Source organism: Chelonia mydas, chromosome 2 (assembly GCF_015237465.2).
Source record: "Chelonia mydas isolate rCheMyd1 chromosome 2, rCheMyd1.pri.v2, whole genome shotgun sequence".
Lineage (NCBI taxonomy): Eukaryota > Metazoa > Chordata > Testudines > Cheloniidae > Chelonia > Chelonia mydas.
Genome location: NC_057850.1, coordinates 16,105,478 through 16,125,507, shown reverse-complemented (window position 1 = coordinate 16,125,507; position 20,030 = coordinate 16,105,478). Strand labels below are relative to the sequence as shown.

Here is a 20,030-nt window from a genome sequence, read left to right as displayed (position 1 = left end):
GTAATTGTAAGTTTAGATGCAAGGAGGGTTGCCATGGAGAATCACACAGACCTTAAACTGCCAGGTCTCCTGGTATAAGTAATAATGCAGATCATTATTAGGGCCTGTAAATCATTATAGCACAATATTTTTGTCTCTTTATAACAAAAAATCAAATTGGGAGGCCAACATTATTGATATGAGAGACAGTTTCACATATATATTTATTATCACGGTTGAGCGGGGTCATCCTTGGATAACAGATCTCCAAGAAACAGCAGGTTGGTGCAGCACATATGATAATTCAGTAGGTGGCGCTATTTCCTCTGCGTCAGTACAGAACCGCTTCTCTTGTATGTTAGGGGAATTCTGGTGCTGGAGTTGCTGTATTTTTGATGAGATGTAAACATGAGGCTCTGATTACTTGTGATTGTTTAAAAAATCCAACCATGGTGTTTTTCATGAATAAGCACATTAGGGTTGTGTCCTGCCCATGTTCTGACCTGAGGAATGCGTATATTGCCCACCCAGATTTTCCCCTGCAAAGTCAACTCAATGTGCTTCTTCAGTTTTAAACTCTTGCATGGCCTTGTTGTGCTACACAGCTCCCTTGTGGGAAAACTCTGTAGAATTTAACAAAAGACGATAATTTTTCTGTAATATATTTGAACCACCCTGAAGAAATTAATAGCTAATTACATCCCTAATATTGATTTCTGTCAGACAATTTATAAACAACTTAGAGATAATTCCATAAGCTTTTAGGGTAGTTTCTATAGAACCCTATCAGTTCCATTCTTATTAAATTTGTAAGTCCGTAAAGGGTTAAACATCACAGATGTGGCTGCAATTCAGTAAGTGGGATTCCTCTTAGTCCAAAATAGCCCAAATGGTGGTTACCTTTGGACACATGCAAAAGACGTTTGTTTGATGGGGTTTTTGGAGAGCGCTGACAGTATGCTCTCTGTGATGATGAAGGGATGGAGAGGAGTGTCTGCAGGTGTCTGGCTGATTGAGTTTCTGTTGAAAGAACTGTTTGAATGCTGCTGGGATTTTGTTGTATTTATTGTATTGTTAATGATTTGTTAGGGCACCTCTGACATTGGATAGACATCCTTTTTGTTTTAAATCTAAATAAATATATCCTTTCTTTGCCTCCCAAGGGGGTTGTTAGATGGATGCTAGGAATGTGTTTGAGATACACAGATATAAAGGTGCTGTTGAAGGGTAAAAAAATTATTTTATTGAACTTCAGCTCAAGATAAAACAAGCTTGAACAGTACAAAAGTAATGCTGGTTTGTCAGCCAAAATTAACACCGCCTGTATCTTTAGGGCTAGTTGTTGGCAACCTGGAGATGGACTGCACCAATCTTCTCCTGTCAGTGAAGACTGCTTGTACCTGAATGTGTTTGCGCCTGCCAGCATTGTAAGTATCGAGTTACTGGAACATGGTGCAGCAAAATGTTGTTGTCATGCTGTCTGGAGTGGCCCACGAGTGAGAATACCCACCTCAGGGTAGACTGTTAAAATGCAGGGCACAAACCCCAAATTGGTTGAGAGTTCTATAATTAGTTTTCACCAACCGAGTAACAAATGTGATGTCCTCAGGCACTATACAGCTTTAACATGGAGTCATAGACAGTCCCCTTGGGCATTCTGGTCTATTTTGCCACACAGGCAAGCTTGACTCTGTGGTAGGCAATCACTTTACACCAAAGGTCACAAAATATTCAGGTTGCTTCCAATCCCAAAGGACCGGTCGCTTATCCCAGGTCAATTTGCACCTTAGATCTTAGACACCAAAGACAACGCTTATAGCCAATCCTGTAATACATTAACTAAAGGTTTATTAACTAGGAAAAAAGAAATTAGAATTATTTGTGAAGTTAAAACAGATAAACATGCCCATACAAATGAGTTGCAGTCTTAGGTTTCAGGTGGTGATAGAGCTGTTGAAATATGCCAACTTTATATGTTCATTAGGGCTAACTCAGCTTACTTTTGGGGATCTCTTGCTTATGTTTAAGAATCTTTGCCCCTTAAAGTCCAAACTGCATAAAAAGACCCTAATTCTTTCTGGTCAGGAATTTTTATTCTCATTTCCCTAGAGTCCAAGCTGATGAGACGAGCGTTTCTGCATGTAATCTTTTTGGGTGGGGTGGGGGAGCAGCAATTGACCAAATCTGTGTTCCACAATGGCCCAATTGGATTCAGTAGTCCTTCCTGATGGGCAGGAGATGACACCTTCTGTAGGAATCCAGCATTTTGTGTTAGGTGAAGTTTTTTCTCCTGTTTGGTGAGTTATGGTTTCAGAACAACCTTTTTATAGTTATAGAGCAAATACTTAAGTATTGCCTTATAGCATGGGATACAGAGATTATAAATAGGATTAATACATGCAGCGTCAAAACACTAAACATATTTTTATAAACAAATTTTTGTTTCTCAGCTATGCATTTGTCAGTATTAAGTGAGGCCTACCGGCCTTGGCAGCTGGTCTGCTAGCGTCACAGTTGAATCATTTGAAAATGTTTTAACCACGATAAGCGGAAGTGTTTAAAATGGTATCCATAGCATCCTCGAAGTAAGAGCTGGAGAAGCCTTAGCAATGGTAAGTCACCTAGTCCAGTCTCCTGCCAGTGCAGGACTCTGCCTTACAGTATAGTTATTTGTGCTTTGGCTAAGCTGTGTCTCAGTATGTCTGCAGAGCAGGAAAGGCGAGTGGGCAGAGGAGGAGATACACAAAGGGCTAGTCTGTACTACACAGGCTCTGCTGATGCAGCTGTCACAGTTCGGGGCAATCACATCTGTATTTCTCCACCGTGGTCCACCACTTTAGATTCCCTGCTCTTCAGCCATCACGTCTTCGGCTGAGACCCATGTGTCTCTCCCTCTTTACTGGGGTTTGTCCAGTCTGCACAGTTCCCTCCCTACTCTGTGATATCCCTGGCAAGCCAGTCTTCCTCAGCAGACCAGCAGCTGCACTTTGCTCTCTCCTCAGAGGCCACAAACACTGCAATTGCTACAAGTTATAAGTTAATACACAGCCCTTTCTAAGCAAGTACGTTTATTCTTAAAGTTAAAGCATTACAGAAAATACATATTAAAAAAACAATAAAAGAACCAGTGCGCCTACTAAACTGCTTTACAGAGGTCACACCAACTCCAGTCTTGGGCTCTGGCAAGTGTCATCCTTTCAACCCTTCCCTAAGGATTTGGGGCCCCCGTTGGACAGCAGGTCCTGTCCATTTGCTGGATCAGAAAGAAGGCTCCGAGTCAGTTTAAACTCAGGCTATTTATCCAAAAGTCCTGTCTTTGTCTGTTGAACCAATACATGTGAGCCTCACTAGGTGGTGGTACTTCTCTGGTGGCATTACAATTTGACTGAGGCAATTTGCCTAATCACCCCTCTCCAGCTGTTTTTAATTCCTGGAGGGCTGCAGTCATCACATACAACCCTTGTCCCACAATGATGTATAAACTTAATGCAGTAAGATCTCCTAAAGATACTGCAAGAAATTGTTGTATCTGTCACAACTGCTATATCGGAATAGCTATCCTGGCACAGCTCTTTCGTGTAGATGCAGCGTGTATCAACAGAAGGTGGCTTTCTGCCAGCACAGTAGCACCACCTCCCTGAACAGTATTATCTATGCCAACGACAGATGCACTCTTCTCTTTTGCGTCTGTACTTAGGGTTTTGCTAACACAGCTATGTCAGTCACACCCCTGACTGACATCGTTATGCCAACAACATGTTGCAGTGTAGAGCTGGCCAAAGACAGGGAAAGAGAGAGGGGGAGAGAGAAAAGAGGATGGGGAAAAGAAAGAAACTAAGGGCAGAAATAGCAGTGTTCCTAAAAACAAGACTCTTTTCCCAGGAGGCGATACTGAATGCCACACAGCTAATAGTGATGATGACTAGCAGTTTAGTTACTATATACGGGCCATAATCTACCCTTGATCTTTGTGGAAACCTCCCACTGATGTCGGTGGAAGGTCTGCTGTGGATTGAGCGGAGTCAGCAGTGCTAAATTTATGCCCCAGCCCACGGATCACAAAAGTGTTCCTCTCCAAAAATGGGCACGGGAGCCTCTGCACTCAGATAAACTGTCAACTGAAAATTTTAAGTTCATCTTTATAAAAAGTAAAAAATAACCCTTCCCACTGGCCTGGGTAGTCTAGCTGAGCTTTTAACAAGAGTAAACAGGGACTGAGGGGCCTAGGGTATTGGTATAGGAATGTGCCTAATGTATAAGCATGAATTTCTGCATTCAGTATTCTTTGAGCTGCTTGAGTGCAACTTCCTGTATCTTTTAGAAGTGGCCAACAGTCTGTTTTCCCACTGCAACGCCAGATTATCGACTTTCTGTGCAAAGTCATTGCATCGTAAAAACTTCAGGTCATCGTCTCGGGAAGCTTGCCAGCTCCCTTTCGCTGCTGCTTTCAGAAGAGCAGGGGCTTATTTGAAAGCATCGTGTTTATAACAACCCCAACTATCCAAATGGGCTCTTTTTTTGAGAGAGAGTGAGTCTGTGGACCTAATACTCCTCTCACTCGTATGGGTGCAAATCAGAAGTAGCTTCACTGAGGTCAATGGAATGTCGCATAGGTAAATCTGATATAACGGAGAGAAGGATCAGGCCCTTTATTTTTGCAGCAGAAAGTGGGAACAGGATAATATGCCCCAGACTGTCATTTTCATGCTTTTTATTGTGGTAAACTGTTTTTACCCATATGCAGAGAGCAATAGCTGATAGTTTCAGTCTTGATGAAGTTAAAAGAACAACCAATATGATGTCCCCTGGAGAGAGACAGAGCCCAGTGGCTTGCACGGTAACATGCTGCATCTGAAGTGAAACACAAAATGGGAGCTTCCTCCTGTAGCTGGGAAGCGACTCTAACATTTAAAGCTTCAGTGCCCAGAAAGCAGAACACACAGTTATGTGCATCACGTAAACTTCCATGTACAGCTGGTATTTCTGAGCTCCTTTTCCTGCCAGTAACCATCCTCGCTTGTCGCACTAGCAAAGCAGGGCTGGGTTTTGGCTCGGGTTGCCTGATGCAGCTCAAGCAGAGGGATGATGGTAGAATTTTGCTGGCCTAAATAAAGAGTTGGATTAATGTCGGCTGTGCATCCTTCAGGGAAGAATCTTCCTCACCTTCCCAGCCTTTCTGTGCCGTCAGTGTGGTGCACAGCTCCTAATGCAATCCTGTTAAGGACTGTTACACATCCTGGAACTCGACTGGTTCTGTCAGGGTTAAAATGCTCCTGCCAAGCCCCTTCTGAAATGCCTTGCAGTGGAGCGGAGAGGATAATTGAAAACATTTCTGAACTCCAGAAAGCCTGTCAGAACTGCCTTTTATTTTGCGTGTTTCATGAAAACCAAAGGTGTCGAGGCTCAGGTCGATCATGATGCCTAGCCTAGCTGTGGAAGGCAAAGACAGTTTTATGCTGCTGCCCATCACCGTAGTATGTGAGCTTTAACTGCAGAGTTCAGATCTGCGTTCGCATCCTAGTCCCCGAAATTCAGGAGGGCTCTGCTCCTGGCTTTTGGGTCAGGTCCATTCTATCCTGTCCTGAGTTCAGATCTGGAGCCACAGGTGTCCAGACTTCACGAACCTACAGCCCTGGCATTGGCACTGGGCACAAAGGACCCACTGGTGTAAAAATTTGGCTAGTCCTAACTCATTCTCTTTCTTTCTTTTATGAGAGTGAGGCTTCATTTTGGGCCCAATCGTGCCAGGCACAAATCTGCTCCTATGAAACGTAGAGCACCCTCTGCTCCCAGGATCAGGCCCATTGGGAGTACCAGCTGAAGGCCAACTGCTAGAGCGCACATAGCCAATTAGTGTGGACCCCAGCTGATGACTGGGCATGTGTGCCCTGCACATTAGCACAAGGGCATGCCCTCTGAGTCCTTAGGCAGCAGCAGCTCCCCTGGGTGAACCGAAAGGCACCTTTCCCACTAGCTGTGCCAGAGTGATTCTACTCTCATTTACAATGGAGCATCGCCATTGACTTCAGTGGAGTTACTCCAGATTTCCACCTATGGTCCAAATTTGGTGTGAACCAAAGGCCTTTAGAGTCCATGGAAAGGGTTGGCTTCACTTGGCTTTAGACCAGGCCCTACATTCTCTCTGCCCTAATATGTAGCTGCCACCTGTTTTGGCTCTGTTGGTTAATTGACTGTAGCTCAGGATAGAGAATAAAGAATGTGATAGATTCCCAATTTTTTTAAAAAAATTATTAGATAGCCAATATATAGTATAAAATTAATTGGATACCAAATAAGAACCTGGACAATACAACACATCTCACATTTTGTATGGAATAGTTCATTTTTAATATAAAAATATGGTAGCATCCTCCTGAAATGATTCACTCCAAAAAGTGAAGGAGAGATGATTAGTGGTTGCCACAATTCAATATAAAGATCTGCTTTAGATGACAGCATTAAGAACCAGTAGCTCTGCGCTTGAAATCTGTGCTCATCAGGGGATCACTACCCAAATTATCCCATGTGCTTCTCAAAAGGTTGGATTAATGTGCAAGACAAACCAACTGGGGAATTTGCCACTTCTCTGTGCAGAATAACCATGGGGAAAAGGAGCCAGTGTATCTAAACCTTGTGTATTTTAAGGCAGATGCGGAGAATGGGTGGCATTCTGTTTACCCCCAATACTTGAAGGCTGAATCTTCTCAGTAAGGTGCTCCACATCTGCGAGCACAGCTTCTGCTTCCCCCCGTCATCGCTTCTCCTTCCCCCTTGTTATCACTAGAAAATTAGGTCATGTTATCTAACATGACTTTAAACACAACTGAGGAGTCAGCAAGACTGGGACCGTTTCTAGGGAATCTCTACTGGAACCACTATGACCAGCTGACATGATGTTATGTGAGATTTGCCCCTGTGATGTTTAACGTTGTGTTAGCTAACATGACTCTGCAAAGTGGTGTGTGTTAGACCAGATTTTCAAGTGAAGACAAACCCTCACATCCGCTCTCTCTCCTTCCTTTGTTCCTCCCCTCCAATTCCTTGGCCAGGACCTGCATAATTCTCTGAATGGGACATTGGGGATGAAACAGTCTGAATTAGGCACTTTCTCTGGAGAAGAAAATGCAGAAGATTCAGAGAACGCAGCACTTTTCAGCATTTCTGGATGAAGGCAGCACATTTCCCAGTCACACTACTTTGCTCATAATAACAAACGTCTGAACTGACTTTCCACCAGACAGTGGACCAGAGGGTGCAAGTGTGGACCAGAGGGTGCAGAGGGTGCAAGAGTGGACCAGAGGGTGCAACACATTTTCAGTTCATAAATCAGGGTCACCCCTTAACAATTAGAGAAAGCTGAGGGCAGTTTGCTACTTGCTCCTGGCCTCTGTTTTTTCTGGGAACTGACACTCCTGTGATGGTTTCCTCCTGCACGGATGGCCACACGTTTGCTGGAAACAGATGCTCAGCCACCTCTTTCGTCTGTGCAAATGGGATCGTCCTGTTTAGTTAATTCTGTTCAGAAAATGACAGCAGCAGAGGCCAGGGCTACCTAGTTCCAGGCAAAAACAAACCCCAGATGTGTTTTGGTGCTGGTGTACAGACCACCAGCCTGTCTCTGAAAAACACTAAAGGCTGTCAGGCTGGAGGGAGGTTACTAATGGGATTCTTCAGGATTGGGTCTTGGGACCTATCTTATATAACATTTTTATTAATGACCTTGCCACAAAAAGTGGGAGTCTGTTAAGAAAATTTGTGGATGACACAAAGTTGGGAGGTATTGCCAATACAGAGGAGGACCGGAATATCACACAAGAAGATCTGGATGATGACCTTGAAAACTGGAATAATAGAAATGGGATGAAATTGAAGACTGCAAAGTGAGTGGTCATGCACTTAGGAACTAACAACAATATTTTTTTCTATAAGCCGGGGGCTCATCAGATGGAAGCAACAGAGGAGGAGAAAGACCTGGCTGTATTGGTTGATCACAGGATGACTATGAGCCACCAATGTGATGTGGCCATGAAAAAGGTTAATGCAGTCCAAGAATGCATCAGGCGCAGTATTTCCAGTAGAGAAAGGGAATTGTTCCTGAATATTGTGTACAATTCTGGTTTCCAGTGTTTAAGAAAAATAAATTCAAACTGGAATAGATGCAGAGAAGGATGATCAGAGGAATGGAAAACTTACTTTATGAGAGGAGACTCAAAGAGCTTGGTTTGTTTACCCTAAGCAAAAGAAAGCTGAGGGGAGATACAATTGCTCTCTACAAATACATCACAGGGAGGGGGAGGAGTTAAAAAATTTAAGTTAAGCAACAGTGTGGACACAAGAACAAAAGGATGTAAACTGGCCATCAAGAAGTTTAGACGAAGGTTTCTAACCATCAGAAGGTTTCTAATCAACAGCCTTCCAAGGGGACCCGTGGGGGGGAAAAAAACTTAACTGGCTTCAAGACTGAGCTTATGGAGGGGACGGTATGATGAGACTGCCTAGAATGGCCTGTAGCTGATCTGCGGCTGGTGATGGAACACGAGCTGGGGAGAGCTCTGAGTTACTACAAAGAATTTTTTCCCAGGTGTCTGGCCGGTGGTTCTCGCCCACGTGCTCAGGGTCTAACTGATGACCATATTTGTGGTCAGGAAGGAATTTCCCCCCAGGTCAGATTGGCAGAGACCCTGGTGTGTGTGTGTGTTGGGGGGGCAACACTGTTGCCTTCCTCTGCAGCATGGGGCATAGGTCACTTGCAGGTTTAAACTAGTGTAAATGGTGGATTCTCTGTAACTTGAAGTCTTTAAATCATGATTCAGCCAGAGGTTATGGGTCTATTACAGGAGTGGGTGGGTGAGGTTCTGTGGCTTGCAACATGCAGGAGATCAGATTAGATGGTCATGATGTTCCTTTCTGGCCTTAAAGTCTATGCCTGTTCACTGAGCAAAGGAGGATGGAGAATGGTGTAGGAAGGTCCCAGGGGATATAATAATGGGATGAAACTGAGGAATGGAAAATTGAGGCTGCATATCAGAAAATAATTCCTAACATTAGGGCCAGGCTTCAACCTCATGCAGAAAAGCCCACTGAAGGGAGCCATAAAGAGAGGAGAACTCCAAAAGACTCATCCCATGGAGTTTTCAGGTGAGCCATCCCCCGACTGGGTTTGAGGTCCACTAGGGTTTGCAGAGACCACATGGCCAACTCTTGTTTCTGTTCTGCTGTGGGGGCCTCTCTGCTCCCTAGCAGTGCAGCCTCAACAGGAGGGAGTCCCCCTGTAGCTATTCCGTAGCAAGTGCAGAGAGGACCTAGGGAGAGCTGATGCTGCTTTTTAGACATTACCTATGCTGACGGGAGGGATTCTCCCATTGGCACAGATACATCAACCTCCCTGAGAGGCGGTAGCTAGGTTGACAGAAGGATTCTTCCATTGACCTAGCGCTGTCTTCACGGGGACTTAGGTCCATTTAACTGCACTGCTCAGGGGTGTGAATTTTTCACATCCCTGAACAGCAGAGTGATGCCGAAGTAATTTTTAAGTGTAGACCTGCCTTCAGGAAAATTAATCTAGATTAATTTAAGGCGTGAATTTAAACTGTGTTAAACCCCTCTGTAGACACTCTCATTCAGAATTAAAGTGGTCTTAATTTGATTTAGTTTAATGCACTTTTTGGAAGATAAGCTAAATTGAATTCAGGCCACTTTAATTCTGAATAAGAGAATCCACACGGCGGTTTAATACAGTTTAATTTATCCACTTTAAATTCTCATTTTGAGTTAATTCAGATTAACTTTCTTGAGTATCCCCATGTAGACAAGCCCTATGATTAGGAGGCTGGATTCAGCTTAATGGCACATAGTCCATTCCAGGGACTGGTAACCAGTCAACAAACCAAATTTAATTCTAGGGCTGCTGCCAGGCAGGCAGTTCTCCTCTCCTCAGTGTCTTTTTTTTTTTAGCAGTGCATGAAATTTTGCAGATTTTATTGAATTTGAATACAGCACAATCATCAGTGTCATTGCCAGGCAGTTTTGCATTGCTTGGAATGTTTCAGAAGAGAGGATAATCAGGTTCACAGCAATGCGCTGAAGGAGACTATAGCCATAGGAGTATCAGTTGCTTTCATTCTCAGACAGACTCACTGTTGCATTAACTTGTCTGTGATCCTTACAGGGCAGAAACATGGCTGTGCTGATGTTCTTCCACAATGGTGTGAGTGGTGAGGGTGAGAAAGGGAGGACGGTCGTAGACGGATCATACCTAGCTTCTGTCAGCGATGTCATCGTTGTAACTGCAAGTTACCGTGTCGGAGTTTTCGGCTTCCTTAGCACTGGTAAGTCTGTACGCTGTCATGAATCTATGAACTGCAGGCCAATCACATTCTGCAATGTTTGCTTCCAAAGTGTGTGTGTGCTCTGCCTTTTCATAAGCCGGAATCTTTGAATAAGTGTTTTGGAAGACACATCCAAGGAAAGTCGGGATTGTTGTGTCAAAGGGACATGGAGAGTAGCATGAGCCAAAAGGGGGCACAAAGCAATCATCCCATTTCAAAAGAGCAGCTTGACTTTTATTTACAGATAAAATCCTGGATGTTTGTATGTACAGTAGAACCTCAGAGTTACGAACCTCAGGAATGGAGGTTGTTTGTTTCTCTGAACAAAACATTATGGTTGTTCTTTCAAAAGTTTACAGCTGAATATTGATTTAATACAGCTTTGAAACTTTACTATGCAGAAGAAAATGCTGCTTTCCCTTTTTTTTTTTTTTTTTTAGTAGTTTACATTTAACACAGTCCTGTACTGGTGCTTTTTTTTGTTTTGTTTTTTTGTTCTCTGCTGCTGCCTGATTGTGTACTTCCAGTTCCAAATGAGGTGTGTGGTTGACTAGTCAGTTCATAACTCTGGTGTTTGGAACTCTGAGGCTCTACTATAAAGGGAAGTGGGCCAAAGAGAAGTTCTGGCTTTAAATCTTAGGGCCTGATTTCCAGAAGTGCTGCCTGACTGTAATCCTAGTTGATGGCCCAGTGGTTAAGGTGCTAGCCTGAGATTTGAGACACTGTGGTTCAATTCCTTGCTCTATTATGGACTTTCGTATGACCCTGGACTAGTCACTTCATCTCTCTGTGCTTCTGTTCCCCATTTGTAAAATGACAGTACTTCCCTACTTCATGGGACTGCTGTGACAATAAGTACATTAAACTTTGTGTAAGATTAAAGATGGGGATGGGTAGTTGCTTGGCACCTCTGAAAGTCATCCCCTTGTCTCCTATACAGGATTTGGCACTATAATGTTCAGTGACCAGTTAAGCGTTTTTTAAAGACAGCTTCATCATCACCATGTCTCTGCCTCACGGAGCCAACAGAGGTCGCCCACATTATCTTCTGACAGATAGGGAGATACCGTCCATCAATATGAGTTGTTACCATTTTCCATTCCAGACACTACAGCAAAATCACGTGGTTCATTACTGCAAGCCGGGAATTTGCACACTTTCCTCATCATGCTCTGTAATGCTGGGGACTTCTGCTTCCCAGTGCCCGCTGATCCAGACTCCTATAAATAAATGGCTTGTTTGGCCAAATTTCCAGAAAACAGGTGCATACCTTGCACGGACAAAGTACCCGGTCTGCCTGCACAAATACACATTTGCACCTACCTATGTCTGATGACAGCAGTGCAGTTACCTGCTGTTTGGCTTGGCTTTTATTAGGTCTTTTAGATTCATTTTAAACACTTACAAAATATTTTTCTTTCTGCTTATTTGCCTGGCAGGTTTATTTGTCTTTAAATAGGGGGTGGATAAAGGAATGAGGGGAGGAAAAACAACAACTGAGTCTGGAGTTCTGGCCCCTCTTTCCTCTGGCTACTAGAACACTGTTTATATCCCTGGTCTTATACTGTACCTTTGAGTCCTTGCTGCATGCCTTATAGAGTTTCCTGGATTTCTTCACTGGACCCTCAGTCCCCACCACTGCTTAATTAATAATCTATCCTATGCATCTGTGGGGATCTGAGTAGGGAACTAACTCTTTGGTCTTAGTTAAGGCCGCTGCACCTTGCCACATGACGCTTCTGATGATCCTGAGGTTGAGTTTTGCATGTGTAGTGACTCCGCTGAGTTTTGCCTGGTGCGGGGTTACAGCAGCATTTCCCTTCTAGGGTGTCAGGTGTTTTTGGAGCTCATCCCCAGCAATGCCTGGTTTTAGTTCAGCCACCTGAGAGCCACACACTGCAAACTCCTTGTGCATTTTGGTCTGAGGTAGGCAGGGTGCATCTGGGGAAAGTATCACTATGGTTAGTTTTCTGCGAACCGGATGCTTATGAAACTGACCCTTCATATTGGCTAGAGCTAGACAGGCATTGTGCAAGCTTCCATTATGCAGCACTACTCACACATCTGTCACTAACCTCCTTCAACCCAGCTCGTCTTATCTTAGTCCCTTCCTGAGAGGAGTCTGTTAGCTGGGCTGAATATTGCATGGTAGCATTGTGGTGTGGTCAGATGTCCTTCTCGGTACTTGGACGAACCCTTCAAGTCCATTTTCACCTGTATTCCAGTTGGAATTAGAATTTGGGTCTCCAGGGGAGAAAAGGGCAGTGCACAAACCCACCACCTAGACACTAGTGAACAGCAGCGTCTGTAGCGTTCTTTGCCACTGCTGCAGCTGTCCACAGAGACAGTGACTGATCTGTGTGTGGGTGTGATGGCAGACAGAATGCAGGAGCCTTCCCCCAGCCCCTTGGTCCAGTTCTCACAGGGCAGGGACTGGTACCATCTCTGTGTTTGGGAGAGCTCAGAGGTGCTTGGGGGCCCAAAGGGGACAGGGAGGAGGTGGGGCCACACTTCACAGCAGCCTAGGCAGACTGGGGAGCTACTCCTGCACAATGGGGAGCATGGGGAGCTCCCTGAATACAATCACTCCTATTTCCCCTGAGGGCAGGGCAACTCCTCATCACCCTCGTTGCAGGCCAGGGCCAAAATGGCACACTTTGATCTAGTCTGGGGAGAGCTCACACATTCATTGCAGTTAGAAACTTTGCCACTACTGTAGTTACCCTTTACCTTTCTGTAGCACAATGCAGACTGCCTAAGATGCTTTTCTCTAATGTATAGCTGCAGAAAATTACAGTGAAGGGTCCCCAGCTGCTTCAGATACCGTAAGAACTTTTGCCTGGCACACACACAAAGCCCAAATAGAAACTTCTGGGAGGTTTTCCTTTTCAAGTACTTGTTGAATTAAATCCTGGCCTCACTGAAGTCAATGGGAGTTTTGCCATTAACTGCAACGGGTCCAGGCTTTCGCTCCTTGATTCTGGCTAAATATAGAAGTGTGAATATTAAAATGCCATATAAGGGGCCCAACACCATGAACGAAGGTTCTGATTCTCCAAGCAAAGGCAACTTCTGGATCCTTTGATGTTTCCTTATCATAAATTGCAAACTCAGGAACAAATGGGTTAAAGCTAGTAATTTTCTTGCAACAAAAAAGCTGCCTTTTCTATTGCTAGCTCTGCAGTTATTCCTGACTCTTATGTGGCAGAGCTGTTTTAGGGCTAGGTGGGTCATGGGTATATACACGTGGTGGTTGCTTTGAGTGTAGAGAAAACACAGATATGGGTTACACCTGCTTTTCTGTACATATTGAAAGGGCACTGTTGTAGGTATGTCTGGATGTAGGCAAAAAAAAATATTGTTTAAACAACTTTCCTTATTTATGATACAAACAACACCTGGGGTGGTTAGAACTGAACAAATCTGAAAAATCCAATCCATTATGTGTTGTGTGGTTTGACAATGAAAATAGGCTAGTGCTTACCTTTAAACATCTGAGTAATCCCACTCTATCAAACTTAAAGTGAAGCCAGTTTATAACTGTTCTCAGGAATGGAGTCTTAGTAACTAAAGTCACTGCCTGTGTCTGGCATAGTCATCTTTGTCCTGACACCCATTTCTTTTCACTCTTCTGTGTTCCTCAGGAATGTGTTTTTTGTCTCCGAATAGATTGTTCATAAGATTTATATTGAGGCCCACCACCAAAGTAGTGAAAACAATTCCTGGTGGACATGGGTCTTCGGTCTAACTACAGTAAATGTTGGTGCATAAATCCTTTGCTTGAGTTCTTTGGTTCATTAAATACATTCCACAGCCCGTCTGACTCTTGCCAAGACAAAAGAAACTGGTCAAATTCCCCTTGCAGTATTTTCATTGTACTAGTGGCTAGGCCTGTCTCTGTGGTTAAAGAATTTACATGGATTTCACTTCCTTAGGTGAGCTCTCATGAGACTTGCAGCAGTATTTAAAATGAGTGAATTGAGTGTTGAATTGACAGCTCTGGATACTGATGATCTCTATCGATAGAACAGGCTATGGCAGTGAAAGCTTTCCCCATTGCTCTGCCATTATCTCTCAACCCAACATGGCTATAGGCAAGAAATTCTAGTCTCCATGCTCATTCAAGTCCTTGTCATTCTTAGCAGAGGGGCCAATAGCTGTGGTGTAGACACCCTTAAGAACTACTAAAGAACCTTAAGACCACTAAAGTTCTATTCTATTCTGATTCTTATATTTCACCCATCACTGTGGTATTGAAGCACCTCATTATATTATGTTGGGGGACAACTATTACAAGAGGGGAGCTTTAGTCACTATTGGCCAGCGTTGGATTTGAACTATTGATCTACAAACCAGAAGGCTTCATATTCCATTACTGATTTGTTCCCCAGAGTGTTTTTAAATGTATCCTTATTTTAAAGATACATTATTTTGGTCTTGGCAATGGAAGGAACAAATATTTTCACCTAGATTGCTATTCTTGGCTGTTCTGTCTCCTTTTAAAGCTTTTCTAGTTTTGAATATGAAGGTTTTGAAGACAGGTAGGTAAATATAAATAGCCTATTGTGAAGCAAAGTCATAGACAATGAACAATTATTTTCACTTCCTTTTTGATACTTAACAAGGAATTGCTTATTTCTGCTTTTATTGCTTTAAGTTCCAGTTTCTTAGAAATCAGTGTCATTGGGAAACTAAATGCGGGACGGTTTTGGCATTAAAATATCAGGTTACTGTCAGGCACTGTTGAATAGTTGGCTGTCCTTTGGGTAGTCCTGGGGAATGTATGGTACTAGAATGTTCTCAGATTTTTTCATTTCCAAAAGGGCTGTGAGTGGTAAATTTGACATAACATGAATTTTACAACATTTATATGGGGCCAAACTCAGAGGTGATGTATTTGTTGGGGTTGTATTAAAATACATATTGTATTTTAGTTAGAAGACTGTAAGGGGGTGCAAGGGAATCCAGAGGGTTGTAATTTTATATGGCAAGGGGCTAGACAGGATGGGTACAGGAGGAAAAGATGCTACAAGAATATAAGTATTGAGAACTGCAGATACTCGGCATTTTGAAGATGAAGCTACCTATTTACGTAACTAAATATGGATTGAGAAGTCTAACTTGAGGCACTCAATTTAGAAAATCTTGGCCTTGGTCTGTAGATAGTATTATAATTTACTGGTCGACTAGCTCAGCTGCCCTTTCCTTATTATAGTTTAAAAACAAACAACAACAAAAACAAAACCCCCACCCCTCCTGTAATTGTAGAATTCATAGCTGCAATGTCTCTGTTCTAAGCTGTAATGTTTTGGGTTATTATTGGGAAATACTGTAGTACTTTGTTTTATTTTTTAATAGAGGATGGTAGATTTTTGGTTAATTTCATTGAGACAGAAAAGTCCCAGCCAGCAGATATAAAATGAAAACAGAACAACATTCATGATTTTTCCATTTGCAGAAAGAGAGAGGTGTGTTGTTGTTGTTACTACTAAGTAAAAACCTCTTTCTCATGGCAATCCATACAGCTGGAAAAGCCATTTGTTTTATTCATTTTGTATAAACTGGCAACTCTTATATTTTTGTTAATATTCTCTGGGAGCAGAGTGGAACATGCTACTAATATATCACAGAGGCTTTGAAGAAAAGTTTCATCCGTAGTTTGCTGCTCTCATGGTGTTTTAATTGTTAGCCTGCTGTTTCCAATCATCTCCAGAACATTGCCAGAGAACGCGTGAAATGCTGAACTCATTGAGGTCAGCGATAAAGCTCCTATTGACTTCAACAGAGCCAGGATTTCATCTCATGTGCTTGGCTCCACTTTGCTGCAGAACTTGTCAGTGATGCCTTCAACACCTCCCCCCTCCTTTCCTCCTTTTATAGACATCAGAGCACTGGACTGGGACTCAGGACATCTAAGTTCTATTCCTGGCTCTGCTACTGACCTGCTGGGTGATCTTGGGCAAGTCACTTCCCCTCTGTGCCTCAGTTTCCCCATCTGTAAAATGGGGATTATGATAGTGCCCTTCTTTGTGAAGTGCTTTGAGATCTACTGAAGAAAAGCACTTGATAAGATCTATGTATTATTATCACTACTGTTACTGCTCTGTTGCACTGGGAAATGGGACCATATCTCCCCCAGTCTTCCATCACATTCAAAGGCTTTCTGTCTTTGTTTTCCCATATACTTTAAATCTAAATGACTTTTATTTTAGAATGAGGGAAAACACAAAGCAAAAAAAAGCAACACTAAGTCTCCCCCAGAGAGCACAGTGTGTGTCCCCTTCATACCTGGCTGCATCCGAACTGAACACAAAACAGCATCAGTGTGTAGCAGACCACTAGAAACCTAAAGCTTCAGTACACAAAACTGTAAATTACATAGTTCCAGTATATGGATGTCCAGTAGCTGTCTCCCAGTTCAATTTGAATTGTCCTCAGGGTTCCCAGTGCTCTCTATGGGTTTACTCACACCTGCCCCTCTGATCTCTCATCCACTTTCTTCCCTATCCCCTCCACCTCCTAATATGGTCTCTCTATGATATGCTGCACTTGGGGATCCTCTTTCATCTATTTTGCTCCATCTAGCTGCAGTCTCACCCCCTCCCCCACATCTGGGCCTCCCAACCAAATGCCTTCTGCACCCCCAGAGTGGAAGTGGTATAAAGTGTGTGTGTGTGGGGGGTGGGGGGGATTCGAAGTGAAGACCATCCCATGGCTCCTTGTGCTGGCTATAGCACCCCAGGCACTGAAGTTGCTGTAGCCCAGAGAAGGGTGCAGACTTAACTAGAGTGAACCAAACAACCTGTTTTTAGTGGGGATGGCTGACGCTTGGTGGTAACTGCTGGGCTAATGAGACAATTGGCTCAGTAACTGGGAGGAGATATAATTGGGAGGAGCTCAGTGGGTGAGCTGGAGGACGAACGAAAGCTGTTCGGGAGATTCCATTTACTGTACACCTGTGCTACATCCTGCTATGTTTGGAAACTGAGGATTGAGGGTACGCATGGTGCAAAAGAAACACTCTGCATATTTGTGAGTAGGAGACTACGAAAGCAGGCTAGGCGATGCTGCTCACTGGGTAGCTGAAGAACTGCCCTGTGACACTTCTCCATTGCAACTTGCCTCACCTGAGTCTGTTAGATCCTAGGCTCCTTGGGGCATGTCATTTCTTTGTCATGTACAGGGCCAAGTACGCTGCCAGTGCCAACAAATAATGAATAACCACAGAGTCCCCAGGCTTGGTTGTAACAGTGATGCAGCCGAGCTCTTAAGCTGTCTACACTACCAGGGCTTTAGCGGCACAAGTATGGTGCCGTAGCTATGCCGTCATAACCCTGGAGTGTAGGCGCTGCCTACAGCGATGGAAGGTTTTTTTCTGTCCGTGTAGGAACACCCACACCCCGGCCCTCAGAGTAATGGTAGCTAGGTCAGCAGGAGCATCCTTCCATCGACCGAGCTGCATCTGCACTGTGGATTAGGTCATCGTAGCTATGGAGCTCGGGAGGGGCGGGGGGGTTCCACACCCCTGAGCACTGCAGCTATGTCAGATTAAATTGTAAGTGTGCACCAGGCCTTAGAGAAGATGCCCCCACACCGGGTTTGAAATGGAAAAGCTTACATGGTCACGGTCTGTGCCCAACCTGTTCGGTAGGGGAGATTTCTGTTTCCAGGGCTCCCATTCTGGCATCCAGTGCCCAGTCTAAATCCCACTGATGTCAATAGAAACATTCCAGTTGTTTTTAATGACTAGTTACATTGAGCCCCTACGGAATAAGGCACAGAGCACTGAAAACTGTCTCCTTTTATCTCTTGTAATGGAGGCAGCTCTAAGGGGGGTTGTCTGTACAGTGACTGCCATGGAGGAAGGTGCTATAAGCTGTGGGCCTGATATTAAAAATGTATCATTCCACCACTTAAATGTTCAAGGGTCTTGCATGTATTTCATGTCTGCTTGCAGAGCAGTAATGGCCCTCTTCCCATTTCGTCTAACAGGTTCTAGTGTGGCCCGTGGAAACTGGGGCCTTCTGGATCAGGTGGAGGCTCTGAAATGGGTGCAGAAGAACATTGCTAGCTTTGGAGGAGATCCAAGTCAGATTTCAATAGCAGCTGATCGTAGTGGGGCAGACATTACCAGCATCCACCTACTTGCAGGTGCAGCAGATTCGAATCTCTTCAAGAGGGCATTGCTGATGGTGAGTCCCATTCCTCTGTATCTTAGTAGTGGATACCAATGGAAAAGACGTGAATTAATGTTAACAGAACTAGGGAGTGTGCTTGCTGGTCTTATTTTATACATATCTGCATTATATGTTTTATTTTATTTTATTATTTTATTTTATTTTAGCCTCACTAAAATATATTATTGTATAATAGCACCTAGCAGCCTCAACTGAGATTGGGATTGCCTTGTCCTAGGCATTTTACAAACACATGGTAAGACCCATTTAAGTGACTGATTTAATCAAACTGACGTTTTGATTCCTGTCACTGTGGTTTTTCATGTGTGTATATACATAGAACTGGTTCATAATTTATACAGTTTCCATTCTGCAAATATCATTGCTGTTCAGCACTTTTTAGACTACAGAGCTGATTTGCCAAACATCCGGCCTCTTTGAAGGATCCATCGTCCTTGAGGTATGTTGCCAGTCCCATGACCGATTCACATTCTAATTTTCACTTTTTTTAAAAAGGAAGTTTCTAGTCTTTGTGATTGTGACAGTAACTTGCTGACAGGGATTGCATGTGCTACTGTTTTACACAGCAAAAGAAGTGTCCCCATTCATCTTAACTTGAAGTTAACTCTTAAAACTAACAATGATAATTTAAAGGTGCAGTTGATTTGCATGTAAAATTACTGCAGCATTTCCATACGAAATGGATAATTGAATTTGCAAATGGCTGAGCGAACAAAGGGCAGAAATAGCACTGGTCCTAAAAGTGCACTGATTTTATTTCTTCTTTTAGTGAGTTCAACGATGACTAGACCCATACCTCTCCAAGTTACCTCGTTTTGAGGAAAGTTACTTATTTTAGTCCCAAAGTTCAACATGAATATTGTGTTCTCTCACTTTTGGGGGGGGGGGGGGGGTGAATATTCGTTATGCCAGAAATAAGGAATCATGAGACTAAGTTTCTAGCAAGAGTTACTTTCATGAAATGAGTAAATCCCTTTAAGCATTTTAATTTTCCTGAATGAATCATTTTTGTCCCCCTCATTATGGTCTTTGTCACATATTGAATTCCACATTTTGATCTTGGCATGTTGAGAGGTATGACATAACCAAGGCCTTATCTATATTGAAAGTTGCACCCGAGAGAGCACAGGAAATGTGAGTGTCTGCTCTGTAACAGATTTAACAAATTCATTTGAAAACTGATTTAGTTAAACCAGTGCAAAACTCTGAGAGGACTCTGATTTATTTAAACCTGACTAATATCCATTTAGCTTAATGAGGTAAGGAATTGAGTTAAGAAATATATATGACCAAGATTTAAATCAAATTAAGAGTCTTGATGGAGCCTTTTATCTTTCTCTTTTATTGGACAAGCTTGTCTCTCTCACCAACAGAATTTGGTCCAGTAAAAGATATTACTTCACCCACCTTGTCTCTCTAATATCCTGGGACCAACATGGCTACAACTACACTGCATGCAATAACTAAGTCAGTTATTCCACCTTTAGTTAAACTAGTGGAACTTTGATAGAGACAAGGGACTTTT

At 43.3% G+C, this 20,030-nt stretch overlaps 1 protein-coding gene across 1 annotated transcript in view; it reads left to right on the top strand.

Annotated features, from left to right (window-relative positions):
- Positions 1–20,030, top strand: part of TG (thyroglobulin) — a 204,517-nt gene that overhangs the window by 106,411 nt on the left and 78,076 nt on the right. The window contains exons 39-41 of the mRNA XM_043539062.1: positions 1,313–1,406; positions 10,148–10,307; positions 18,300–18,499. Of these exons, the coding sequence (XP_043394997.1) occupies positions 1,313–1,406; positions 10,148–10,307; positions 18,300–18,499 (454 nt within the window). The remainder of the gene's footprint in view (positions 1–1,312; positions 1,407–10,147; positions 10,308–18,299; positions 18,500–20,030) is intronic.